Source organism: Cherax quadricarinatus, chromosome 22 (genome assembly GCF_038502225.1).
Source record: "Cherax quadricarinatus isolate ZL_2023a chromosome 22, ASM3850222v1, whole genome shotgun sequence".
In the NCBI taxonomy this organism is placed as follows: domain Eukaryota; kingdom Metazoa; phylum Arthropoda; class Malacostraca; order Decapoda; family Parastacidae; genus Cherax; species Cherax quadricarinatus.
The window spans coordinates 27,961,687-27,974,122 of NC_091313.1; the positions used below are offsets into that span (position 1 = coordinate 27,961,687).

At 40.5% G+C, this 12,436-nt stretch overlaps 1 protein-coding gene across 1 annotated transcript in view; it reads left to right on the forward strand.

The window, feature by feature from the left end:
• Positions 1–9,240: 9,240 nt before the first annotated feature.
• Positions 9,241–12,436, forward strand: part of LOC138853090 (KH domain-containing, RNA-binding, signal transduction-associated protein 3-like) — a 248,835-nt gene continuing 245,639 nt past the window's right edge. The window contains exon 1 of the mRNA XM_070087700.1: positions 9,241–9,349. Within this exon, the coding sequence (XP_069943801.1) occupies positions 9,241–9,349 (109 nt within the window). The remainder of the gene's footprint in view (positions 9,350–12,436) is intronic.

The window sequence follows — 12,436 nt, forward strand, 5'->3', positions numbered from 1 at the left end:
TGGTAAAATAAAATTTCCTAATATGTAACGGGTGTAGGATCTTAGAATTTCTTTAATATACTTTAAAAAAATGTAATAGATTGATTAGAGACTTTTTAGACAGGGAAAAATATTTTAATTAAGTGTTCAGCTTAATGGTACATCCTGTAAGGAAACGTTAATTCCCGTAGGCCTCAAACAGAGCATAAGAAATTAAACTTAAATCAGGTTTGTTCCGAGGAAGGGAAGGGTACCTCTAATTCCTCGGATTAAGAGAAGAATAAATGAAAGGGTGGCTTGCTGAGTTTGGTGTTAGTGAGTTAGGTTCAAGGTCGGTCTAGACGTTAGTCATTAAGACTGCAACTCACCAGTACTCCAGCAATCAATATATTAATCCGGAAGATACACATTAAAGTATGCTCTCAGGGAATTGAAATCGAGAGATACACTTCTCGGTGTATACGTACTGAGAGGTACACTTCTCGGTGTATACGTACTGAGAGGTACACTTCTCGGTGTATACGTACTGAGAGGTACACTTCTCGGTGTATACGTACTGAGAGGTACACTTCTCGGTGTATACGTACTGAGAGGTACACTTCTCGGTGTATACGTACTGAGAGGTACAGTCTTCACAGTGAGTACTTTATATAATGAGGAACGTGCACCTCCTGGTGTAAGATCAGTGCGATACACTCCTCTGTGTATTTGCACTGAGATGTACATGTATATACAATGTATATACAATGAAAGATATACACCTCTCGGTGTATACACGCTGAGAGATACCTCACGGTGCATACGCACTGAAAGAGACCTCGCTGCATACACACTGACAGACACCTCTCGGTGTATATACAACACACACTCCTCTCAGAAAATACCCTGGAAGCACTCCAGGCAGTGTTGTCCCTAGTCCAGCCCACCCTGGATGGTCCAGATACCTTCCCCTGCAATAAACCAAACCTCCTTTTCTCACCACACACACACACACACACACACACACACACACACACACACACACATGCATATAAAGGTTGTCTAGAAAATTGAGAACACGCAGACAGGTTTCAATATCACACTTCATTTCGCTAAATATTAAGAATGCAAAAGACGAAAGAGAATAATGTATAATGCATTGATAAGAATGAACAAGACACTGAGATGCACAACGCTCTGACGGAGGTGTACAAAGAACGAACAGAAGGGTGTATGAATCTAAACGTAAGCATATGCATATATATATATATATATATATATATATATATATATATATATATATATATATATATATATATATATATATATATATATACACGCGCGCGCGCAAGTGCAAACGATAGTGTTTTAAGCTAATATAATTATCAACTTTTTTAAGTATTGGAATAATATTTATGAAGAAGCTCAAGAAAATGTTATTAAAGTGAAGCGCTTAAACCGTATGGGTAATTCAGGAGCAAGGAGCAGTGGAGGCTTGATCCTCCGTCTACCAACTGCACTCAACCTTGCTATGGGGGGAACATTAAAAATTATGGAAAAGTAAGTATGAAGGTAGAATTATTATTATTATTATTATTATTATTATTATTATTATTATTATTATTATTATTATTATCATTATTATATATTCATGGAAAAGCACTAAGCCCGCAAGGATCACTTAGCTACTGGTTACCAAGAGGCATCAGGCTTAATGTAAGGAGAGGGGGAACTTTAGTTCCTTGGATCAAAAGTTCTTGACTAAATAAAATATATCCCCCCCCCGAAGAGATAACAGGTAGTTTGAAGAGGTAAACTAACTAAACTTAACCTGTGTACTAATCTACCTGCGAAGTCCACCACCTGTTCTAACCTACCTGCGTAGTCTACCACCTGTTTTATTCAACCTGCGTAGTCTACCACCTGTTCTAACCTACTTGTGTAGTCTACCACCTATTTAAATCTACCTGTGTAGTCTACCACCTGTTTAAATCTACCTGTGTAGTCTACCACCTGTTTAAATCTACCTGTGTAGTCTACCACCTGTTTAAATCTACCTGTGTAGTCTACCACCTGTTATTCTACCTGCGTTTCCCTATTTCTGAAGCAGTCCTTGTAAAGAAGTCATTGGTTCTTTTGCTTTAAGTTTCTTGAAGGGAGAAGGACAGAGAGAATTACGAAATTGATTTGCGGAAACTCACAGTTTTATACAGTTTTTACATTGGTTTACGTGGGCACTGGGAAGGAAGAGGAGTGGGAGGAGAAAATGTTGGGAACGAGGAATGGGAGAAAGAAGATGAGAAAAAATGAAAATTTCGAGGAAAAAAGTAGAAAATTGTAAAAAAATACATTGCAGGGGAAATAAGACAGGATGAGAGAGAATCTAGAGGAGAACAATAAAGCTTTGTAGATGAATGGTTCAGAGAACCGACATGTTGATAAAATAGACACATGTGCAACTCTTGGGTATCTTTATTGAGGAAACGTTTCGCCACACAGTGGCTTCATCAGTCTATACAAAGGAGAATCTTGAAGAACAGGAGGAGAATGAGGTAATCAGTCCCTCAACCTTGAGTCGATGTGGTCAGTCCATCAATCTTGAATAGAATGGAATGGATTGATGGACTGACCACATCGACTCAAGGTTGAGGGACTGATTACCTCATTCTCCTCCTATTCTTCAAGATTCTCCTTTGTATGGACTGATGAAGCCACTGTGTGGCGAAACGTTTCCTCAATAAAGATACCCAAGAGTTGCACATGTGTCTAATTTATCAACAATAAAGCTGCATCGAATAACTAATATAAACAAAAAATAAGAAAAGGATTGGAGAGAGAGTCAAGGGAATGAAGAGGGCGGCGTTTACCTTGGAATTGTCAGGTGTGTTTATGTTGAGAGGCAGGGGAGGTGGGGGGGGGATGTTGATGCCTGCCTGCCTGTCTGTGTCCCCCATCTTCGAGAGGGATGCTGATGAAGCCTCATCTTGCTGATCAACAACCTCGTTCCCATCCCCGCTCTTAGCATAGTAGTAAACACTGCACTGTAGTATACCAACCCAAATGTATTTGAGCATTAGAATGAAGCAAAAAAAAAAAAAACTGAGACTCTCGTGCGGCCTTCACTGTGATCTTGTCGTGTCTGGAATTTCTTCAATAAAGTTTCCTTCAAGAGGAATGCCTTGAAGCTAAGGAAGAGCCCATTTCCCAGGCTCTGTGTTCCCTTCAAAAGGAGTGAGTGCCTTGAAACTAAGGAAGAGCCCATTTCCCAGGCTCTGTGTTCCCTTCAAAAGGAGTGAGTGCCTTGAAACTAAGGAAGAGCCCATTTCCCAGGCTCTGTGTTCCCTTCAAAAGGAGTGAGTGCCTTGAAACTAAGGAAGAGCCCATTTCCCAGGCTCTGTGTTCCCTTCAAAAGGAGTGAGTGCCTTGAAACTAAGGAAGAGCCCATTTCCCAGGCTCTGTGTTCCCTTCAAAAGGAGTGAGTGCCTTGAAGCTAAGGAAGAGCCCATTTCCCAGGCTCTGTGTTCCCTTCAAAAGGAGTGAGTGCCTTGAAACTAAGGAAGAGCCCATTTCCCAGGCTCTGTGGTCCCTTCAAAAGGAGTGAGTGCCTTGAAGCTAAGGAAGAGCCCATTTCCCAGGCTCTGTGTTCCCTTCAAAAGGAGTGAGTGCCTTGAAACTAAGGAAGAGCCCATTTCCCAGGCTCTGTGGTCCCTTCAAAAGGAGTGAGTGCCTTGAAGCTAAGGAACGGTCCATTTCCCAGGCTCTGTGGTCCTTTCAAAAGGAGTGAGTGCCTTGAAGCTAAGGAATGGTCCATTTCCCAGGCTCTGTGGTCCCTTCAAATGGAGTGAGTGCCTTGAAACTAAGGAACGGTCCATTTCCCAGGCTCTGTGGTCCCTTCAAATGGAGTGAGTGCCTTGAAGCTAAGGAAGAGCCCATTTCCCAGGCTCTGTGGTCCCTTCAAAAGGAGTGAGTGCCTTGAAGCTAAGGAACGGTCCATTTCCCAGGCTCTGTGGTCCTTTCAAAAGGAGTGAGTGCCTTGAAGCTAAGGAATGGTCCATTTCCCAGGCTCTGTGGTCCTTTCAAATGGAGTGAGTGCCTTGAAACTAAGGAACGGTCCATTTCCCAGGCTCTGTGGTCCCTTCAAAAGGAGTGAGTGCCTTGAAACTAAGGAACGGTCCATTTCCCAGGCTCTGTGGTCCCTTCAAAAGGAGTGAGTGCCTTGAAGCTAAGGAAGAGCCCATTTCCCAGGCTCTGTCGTCCCTTCAAATGGAGTGAGTGCCTTGAAACTAAGGAACGGTCCATTTCCCAGGCTCTGTGGTCCCTTCAAAAGGAGTGAGTGCCTTGAAGCTAAGGAACGGTCCATTTCCCAGGCTCTGTGGTCCCTTCAAAAGGAGTGAGTGCCTTGAAGCTAAGGAAGAGTCCATTTCCCAGGTTTTGTGTGACCTTCTTGGGCTACTCTTCCTTCTCAAAATATGTTAAATATTCCTGTGAAGAAGAAATTTGCTACAATCTCCAGCTCATCAATGTGTTATACAACGAATGGTAAACTCATATAATGCAGTGCAATCGTATTAATGAATTTACTCTCGTATTTTGTACGAAGCAGAATGCATCTATAGTTTATTTTGTTAACAAATTTCAGTTTTTTTCTCGTGAATTATTCGCTGTGGCTTGCTTCTGCTCACTGTTACGCAGAAATGTGGGATACCTGGGGGCTAGAGCCCTGTCTAAGGGCAAAGGTAAAAGTTACACACCTCTCAAGCATAAACAAGCCACCCAGGGCTATCCCAGTCAAAACAGAAAGCGCTAAACCAGTATGTGTTACTTCAATGGGTTGGTTAACAGAGGGTTAGGCAAAAATTCCAGTTAGGAAAATGTATCTATTTATTCAACATAACGCTATATACACACTCTAGAAACACCTTAATCCTAAACGCCAAAATGAGGGTACACAAGAAACAGCTGGCTGGAGGTCCAGCTACCATAACCACTAGGCCTAGTCAACGCCAGGCCGTCACTACTCCACTATCAACCCCATTTCTTATTTCCTCACTCATCCCACAGCACCCTGACCATGTCAGAGCCTAGGTGAGCATACAGGTAAGCCATAGCAGAGCCTATGGCTTGGGTTAGCTAAACAAAATGAGTACACAACTACAAACTTAGCTTAAATACATAGCATCTCCGACGCCAGCCTCCACACCATGCTGACTCCACGTGACTCCCCCAAGCCACGCTTACCCAGCGTATCAAAACACAGTTGGAAAATAACTACCTAGCAGGATTTCTTTATAATTACATTTAGAGTACAGTGCCCCCAAATGCACATTATGAATTATAAAATTATTATTTACAATTATAACATTCATACTATTATGGCACACTTCTCCACTACATGTACATTACAGTGTCATGCAGAACGCTACATAACACTCACCACTTAATTTCTCCACTAATTCTGCTGTCTCAAAATCCTCAGAACGAAATTTTCTTTTATGTTCCTCGGGCTCAGTTAAACTTCTAGTTTTCCATTTCTTCCTTTGCCATCAGATGGTTTGTTTGTATTTAATTTTCGATGTCTGTGAATGTCATTTACGCTCGATAAAATCAATATACCGAGACAACGGAAAAAAAAATCCCAGTCACAAAAATTTTTAAATTAAAACTGAATTATGTTTCGGTGAGGTTAAAAGTAGGAGATGAGATGGCAAAGGTCAGGTCACATGTGGCCTGATATATTAGAAGCAGCAGGTGTTGAAAGAAGAGAGGAGGAAGCTAAGATTCATTATAAGTATACTGAATATTAGGCCCGATTTATCAAGACATCTGTGAAGACTTGAAGATGGAAAATGCAAGAAGACCAGCGTTTAGGATGACTATACTTGCTTGCATACTAAAACAAATTGACATCATTACGAATCAGTCAGAAATATGGCTAAATTAGTGAAAAGACCAGATTCAGTCTGGACTGAAATGTAGTTGTTTGGAGAAGATTGTGCTGCCGCAAGTCTATATATGCATTTCTTTTGTAACTGTATCTACCCGTCTGTCCATACCTGTCAATTCCTCCCTATCAGACCTTGCTTGTCTGTCCCCTGTTTCGTTGTTCCTGGCTGTATGTCCCTCGGTCAGTCCCTGCCTATCTGTCCTTGCTTGTCTGCCACTGCTTGTCTGTCCCTGTATCCCTACTTGTCTGTCTCTGTTCCTGCCTGCTTGTTCCTCCGTTACTATACTGTCTGTCCCTGCGTTACTGTCTGTCCCTCCGTAACTGTCTGTTCCTCCGTTACTGCCTGTCCCTACGTGTTGCGTGCTTGAACAAGTATTTACATTAAAGTTACTATTCTCCTCTATCTTTTCTACTAAGGCCATTCATTTTACCCACAACTGCAGCTCTTATGTGGTCGCTTCAGACATGCACCACCTGACACACCCTTTCCAGGTTCTCGTATTTCCTGAGCCTTCCCTGATGCTGTTTAATATATATATATATATATATATATATATATATATATATATATATATATATATATATATATATATATATATATATATATATATATATATATTACGGCTGTCTTACGAGTTAGGCCTAGAAATCAAGACTTTCTCTCCTTTTGTTTACTCGCTATAATGATGCTTGTCTCCACCCATCTTACTCTTCTTATTCGTCTTCTTCCAACCAGTCATTCCCTCTAACCTCATCCTTCCCACCTACATCCTTATTCCTCTCCTCCTCACATCCCATCCTCCCCTATTTCTTTTACATGCCATTTACATGCTTCTATAAGTAGTGTTTTATGACTAAGTTTATGTGTACGTTCGTATACGTTTTCTACAAATTTCCTTTTTTTTATTGTCTTCGAAGGTCACTTCATTTTCTCCTTTATTTAATTATCAATGTAACCTTATTTTCCCACGTCGAGGTTTCTCCTCTTATTCCGTATTACGAATTATTAAAATTTAACATAAAAAACACTACAAGATATAAAATAAATACTAAAAAAGATAAATATTCAGATTAAGAAAAAAATCTCATCAGCCTAAAGACATTAGATAATCAGTTATTTACTAAATAAAAATATTAATTTAAATATAAACATTATAATTAATTAACAATAAGTTGTAAATGCAGAAAAATCAATAAAAAGAATTGTCAATATTTCCCCTTCGTTAGTCGCATCTTCGGGAAAATTCAGACACTTGACATGTTTCTCCTCTCTCGAGGGTAATCAGCTGTGTTTTCCACTTTCCGCTCAGCTCCCCTCCCAAGACATTGTGTCCAAATTGAGGCCCCAACACCGTGTAATTTTTTTCCACTGGACTGCTGCGCTGACGTTGGTGCGGCACCTCCTGTGGGAAGCTGTTGCTAGAGTCTGACCACAGCATCTTGTAGAAGTCATAGCTTCTAGTAGCAATTTTGCTGCTAGATTCTGACCACAGCCTTTTGTCTTCCTCCTTGTTTTCCTCATCCTGTTTATTCGCTCTTTTTTTTCACTTGTGGTTTTGTAGACAGCCTGTACTGTCAGAGCACACAGCCTAGCCGTCTGCTCTGACTAGTTCATATTTCGCGGCATTCAGTGCTGCCCTCTGTAGGCTTACCTAGGTCAGTGGGAAGCACAGCCCACCCTCTCTCACTCCTAGGCCGACCGACTTGACAGACACAAGTGCTCCCCCTCCACGGACTGGCTTGCGGTCACTCCCTCTCACTGCCCGTTGTGTACTCACTCCTACCTAATTAAAGCCAAACTAGTCCACGGCCGTATCATTGCTACCTACGCTACCTTCATCGGCACTAAACCGCTGTTCAGCAGAAGAACAGCAATAACAGTTTCTACTGGGTTTTCCTTTTAATTTTGTCTTCCTTGTTCCCCGTCTATATAGGCATCATTTTTCTCGTCTCCAGTTATGTTTAAGAGAAAGTTTGTGATCCTTCCAACTGCCATGATATTTTATACTTATACTTCAAAAGAGTATGCAGAGAGAGAGAGAGAGAGAGAAAAGAGAAAGATTGAAAGAGAGAGAGAGAGAGAGAGAGAGAGAGAGAGAGAGAGAGAGAGAGAGAGAGAGAGAGAGAGAGAGAGAGAGAGAGAGAGAGAGAGAGATAGAGAGAGAGAGAGAGAGAGAGAATTATTACATTCATTGGGTAGCTGTTAAACCATGGGGGCCATGCTACGCCTAAGGGCATGAAGAATAATCATGTTTGATCTGAGAATGTTAGCTCCAGTTTCTTGGATCAAGAGCCCTTCACCTGAATCAATGCAACCCCCCCCCCTCCACCATCCTTCCTCCTATCAAAAGTTGACATGTCCTAGTGCAAAATACCCCATGCAGGAGCACTCAGTATCCTATGAAAATAGAGCTCTGATCTAGGGGTAAACCAGAGGTCTTAAAATGTGCAGACACAGCTCTTCTACACACAAGAGGCAGTGGAGCTCTGGGGTAAAAAATTACAGACCTGACATCACTAACATCAAACTTCATAATCTTTGAAAAGCTGGAGAGACACCAAGTTACTGGTTTTATAGAACGCAAGTCACGTAGAACTAGAGCAGAAAGATAGTCTTGTCGCAACTGCTAGATCATTAAGAAGAGAAAATTTCGGAGGTTTTTTGGAAGAAAACTAATGTGTTGATGCGATTACGGATATCCCATGCAATAAGATGATTTTTTTATTAATGAATAGAGCACAAAGTAGCAGTAATAGTAGTAGTAGCTGCAGCAGTAGTAGTAGTAGAAGTAGTAGCAACAGCAGCAGCAGTAGTAGTACTAGTGCTGGTGGTGGTAGTAGTAGTAAGCAAAGCTAAATCCAACTGGTCTCGGTAAACTACACTAAAAATAAATGTTTATTGGGGACGAGTTTCAAATGACGGGTGTTATAATGAAACAAGAAAGAGAGCACAATATGCTAAATGCTGCTATAGCCAGAAAGAAAAATGAAAAATGGGTACCGAGAACTATCAAAACAAGAGAAAATGCCAAAAATAGCTTGTGCACTCTTGTTTAAAATGTTGTTCAGTGTTGATGACTCCATTTAAGGCAAGAGAGATATCAGAGCTGGAAAATCTACGAGGATCGTTTACTTTCCGCATAAAGCCAATAGAGCATTTAAAATGCTAAGAATGCCTCAGGGAGCTTGAAATGTTCCCTAGAGCGAAGAAGAGAGAGATACCTGATAAAATAAACATGAAAAATTTATGAGGGCCTAGTTCCAGATCTACACATTACCATAAGAACGCTCTTGCGTGAGAGGTATGGGAGAAAATGTAAAATAGACATTGTGCGAAGATGTGGCGGCGTAAGAGAAGACTCAACATGCGTGGTTCAAAATTGTTCAATTCAATCTGCTACCAGCTAATATCAAAAATTTTACTGGACAGCTATAGAAGTTTTCAAGGTGAAAGTGGACCACAACCTCATAAAATGCAACATTAACGAGGCTGTGAGGGCTGTGTACGCCAGCGTGCCGCCAATAGCACAAACCTGGTGAAACAGGGAATCAAGCCTGGTATGTCACGAGTCACAGGGCGACTTTTCACTCCATTAGTTGACAAGGACATCCGTAGTCTGTACTAGTTGCTGAGGACATCCGTAGTCTGTACTAGTTGCTGAGGACATCCGTAGTCTGTACTAGTTGCTGAGGACATCCGTAGTCTGTACTAGTTGCTGAGGACATCCCCGCACTCCACTACTTGATGTAGGCTGACGTACACTCCAGTAGCGCTAGTCATTAAATATTACACAGTTGAAGGAGAACTCTCTGAATCGAGGGAGAGGTTTTGATTCATATTGAACAGCAACTATAAGAGAACACACGGCTTTACACGTCAGTCTGATCTTCCGTGGAACCAAATGACATACACTACTGGCTAAAATAGTGAAAAAAAGAACAGTCTTTCAGAACAATTTTCTCAATAAAAAAGCTTATTCCGATCCTTATTTCTTTGTGATCTTCCTCGTTGAGAACCGATCATTGATTTTGTTGTTACTGTGTCAAAACCTATTTTTACAATCGGTAAGTTCACAGATTTTAGTAAATATGAAAAAAAAGGTGCACATACAAGGAATGAAAAATTTCCTAACAAACGAATTTAAGAAAGTAGAGAGTTCCGGTAATTGTAGTTTATAACTGTTAAGTAAACAAACCGATAACCAATATGATGGAAAGATAAAAAAAAAAAAATCTGGGCGGAGGAAAAAATACGAAAAATAACTTGTGAATTCTAAAAAAAAAAAAAAATGAATTTATACAACAAACCGAAGTAATATTCAATAAATAGTTAACAAATATTAATAATTACAATAAGTATGGCACTTCTGAACATTACACTCGTCACTATGTGAACAGGAGAAATTACGCTCTTAAAATCCACTGAAATTGGTCAGTCAACTTCAACCCTCCTCACTCCTCTCCACCTGTCTATCCACAATCTTCGTCACTGTTGTACCACAACCATAATACCTCTCCATGATTACCATCTTATGGCCTAGCAAAAACATTGATAAAGACAAAAAAAAATTACAAGACCTGAACTGTGAACTCTGAATAATTAAAAATGAATTTGGACGACGAACCGAAGAAAGGAGGTTGGGAGGGTAAAGTGGACAATGAATTAAATACACAAATAACCCGCACGTTACGGTCCGATCTGAACCATTTACAAAGTCACACTAATAAATTCCCTTGCATCACATTTACAAGCAGTCTGCTGTAATGAGGAAATAATGTTTTTTTTTTTTCCTCTCTATTGCGATGTGCATCATAAATAAAATGACTCTGTTTACCGTTTTCATATACATATTTATTATGCAAAGCGCTAAGCCCCGTGTGGCTCATTCATTGCAGTAATGGTGGAACTCGATCCTCCATACCATCTGGATTTTATATAGATGGGATGGAAAATATACCTCCGGTATACCTAATTTCTCTTGATTTTTTTTTAAGGAACCAGACGCATAGACACACACACATACTGGTATTAGAACTGGAACTGTATGTAAATACCATTTGTGGTGGAACGAATTACACTTAGATGAGGTGGGAACTTTCAATAACGATTAAAGTTTCACCTGTACAGTGTCTTTATCAAATCAGTGATAAAGCGAAGCGCTGCTGGTCGTAAACATATTTATTGCCTCTAAGAGCCATTTACTCTAGCGTTACATTGTCTTACTGTAGATAACTGTTAATTTATAAATGGCATGGAATACCGGCAAGTTGATGAATAAGACTTATATGCAACACTAAGCTATGTTAATTGATCAACAGTAAAGATACCCAAGTGTTGCACATATGTCTAAATCATCCGGTTGTGTTCCTGGGAAGTTGTCCCGTTGGAAACGTCTTGTTTTTCCTCCCACCTAGTAGCCTGGAACACACGAGTCACATCCCAGGTAAGAACAAACAATCTTAGGATACTTAGGTATCCCTTATTTCTGAATAGCTTTAAGTATCGGAAAGTTGCTACCCAACGTGGGATACTTGTTTTGTTTTTCTGTTTCCAAAGAGCTTCAATTATTCGCGTTTCAGTTGAATACTTCTTGAAAAATTAATATTTTGGTGCTTATTGGCGTTCTCTTGTGTTGAGCTGCCTGATCCAGGGCGCTGAGTGTGTACAGATATAAGCTAGAGTACACATACGTTCTTTGGAGAACTAGAGTACTCAAGGCTGCTCAGAGCTGTGCTTAAAACGGGAATTAGCCACTCGAGTGGAATCAAGCGTCAAGAAAATGAGCTGTACTTGTAAATATCCAATGCTACAAGTGTTCTCTGTTTGTTTTTGTAGCTCTCAATTCATATTTTTTTTAAGAGTTGTACTGGTTAATATACTACCTCTTCTCTCTCTCTCTCTCTCTCTCTCTCTCTCTCTCTCTCTCTCTCTCTCTCTCTCTCTCTCTCTCTCTCTCTCTCAACACACAAGAGTCTTCAAGAATAAAAAGTCACAATGCCGTTGCTGGAACAATACACAAATAACCTGCACTTAGGAGACTGAAACTTGGGACGACATTTCAGTTCGACTTTAACCATCAACAAGTCATAGGTTTCAACCCTCTAAGTTCAGGGTTATTCGTGTACGAAGATTTTTTACAGGGTTAGATTAAGAGTTCCTACCTTTACTTGCAAGGTAAACACTATTCACTACCTTCAGGTCATTTGAAAGCCTTCCCTAATACACTCTCTCTCTCTCTCTCTCTCTCTCTCTCTCTCTCTCTCTCTCTCTCTCTCTCTCTCTCTCTCTCTCTCTCTCTCTCTCTCTCTCTTTTCTCTAGAGCCACAAAAATAACGTTAACAATTATTTTCCTCCACTTAATTATAGCAATTCAACCTTCCTTTGTTGCCTAAGCGCAATGCCTCCGCCTCTTTTGTTCCCATTTTTGTCAGTTACTCAGTGTGAAGGGTGTCATTAGGTGATGTGGATCCACCTCGTCCTAGACGAGTCTCTGATGGGCGAAACCTCGTCCTAGACGAGTCTCTAATGGGCAA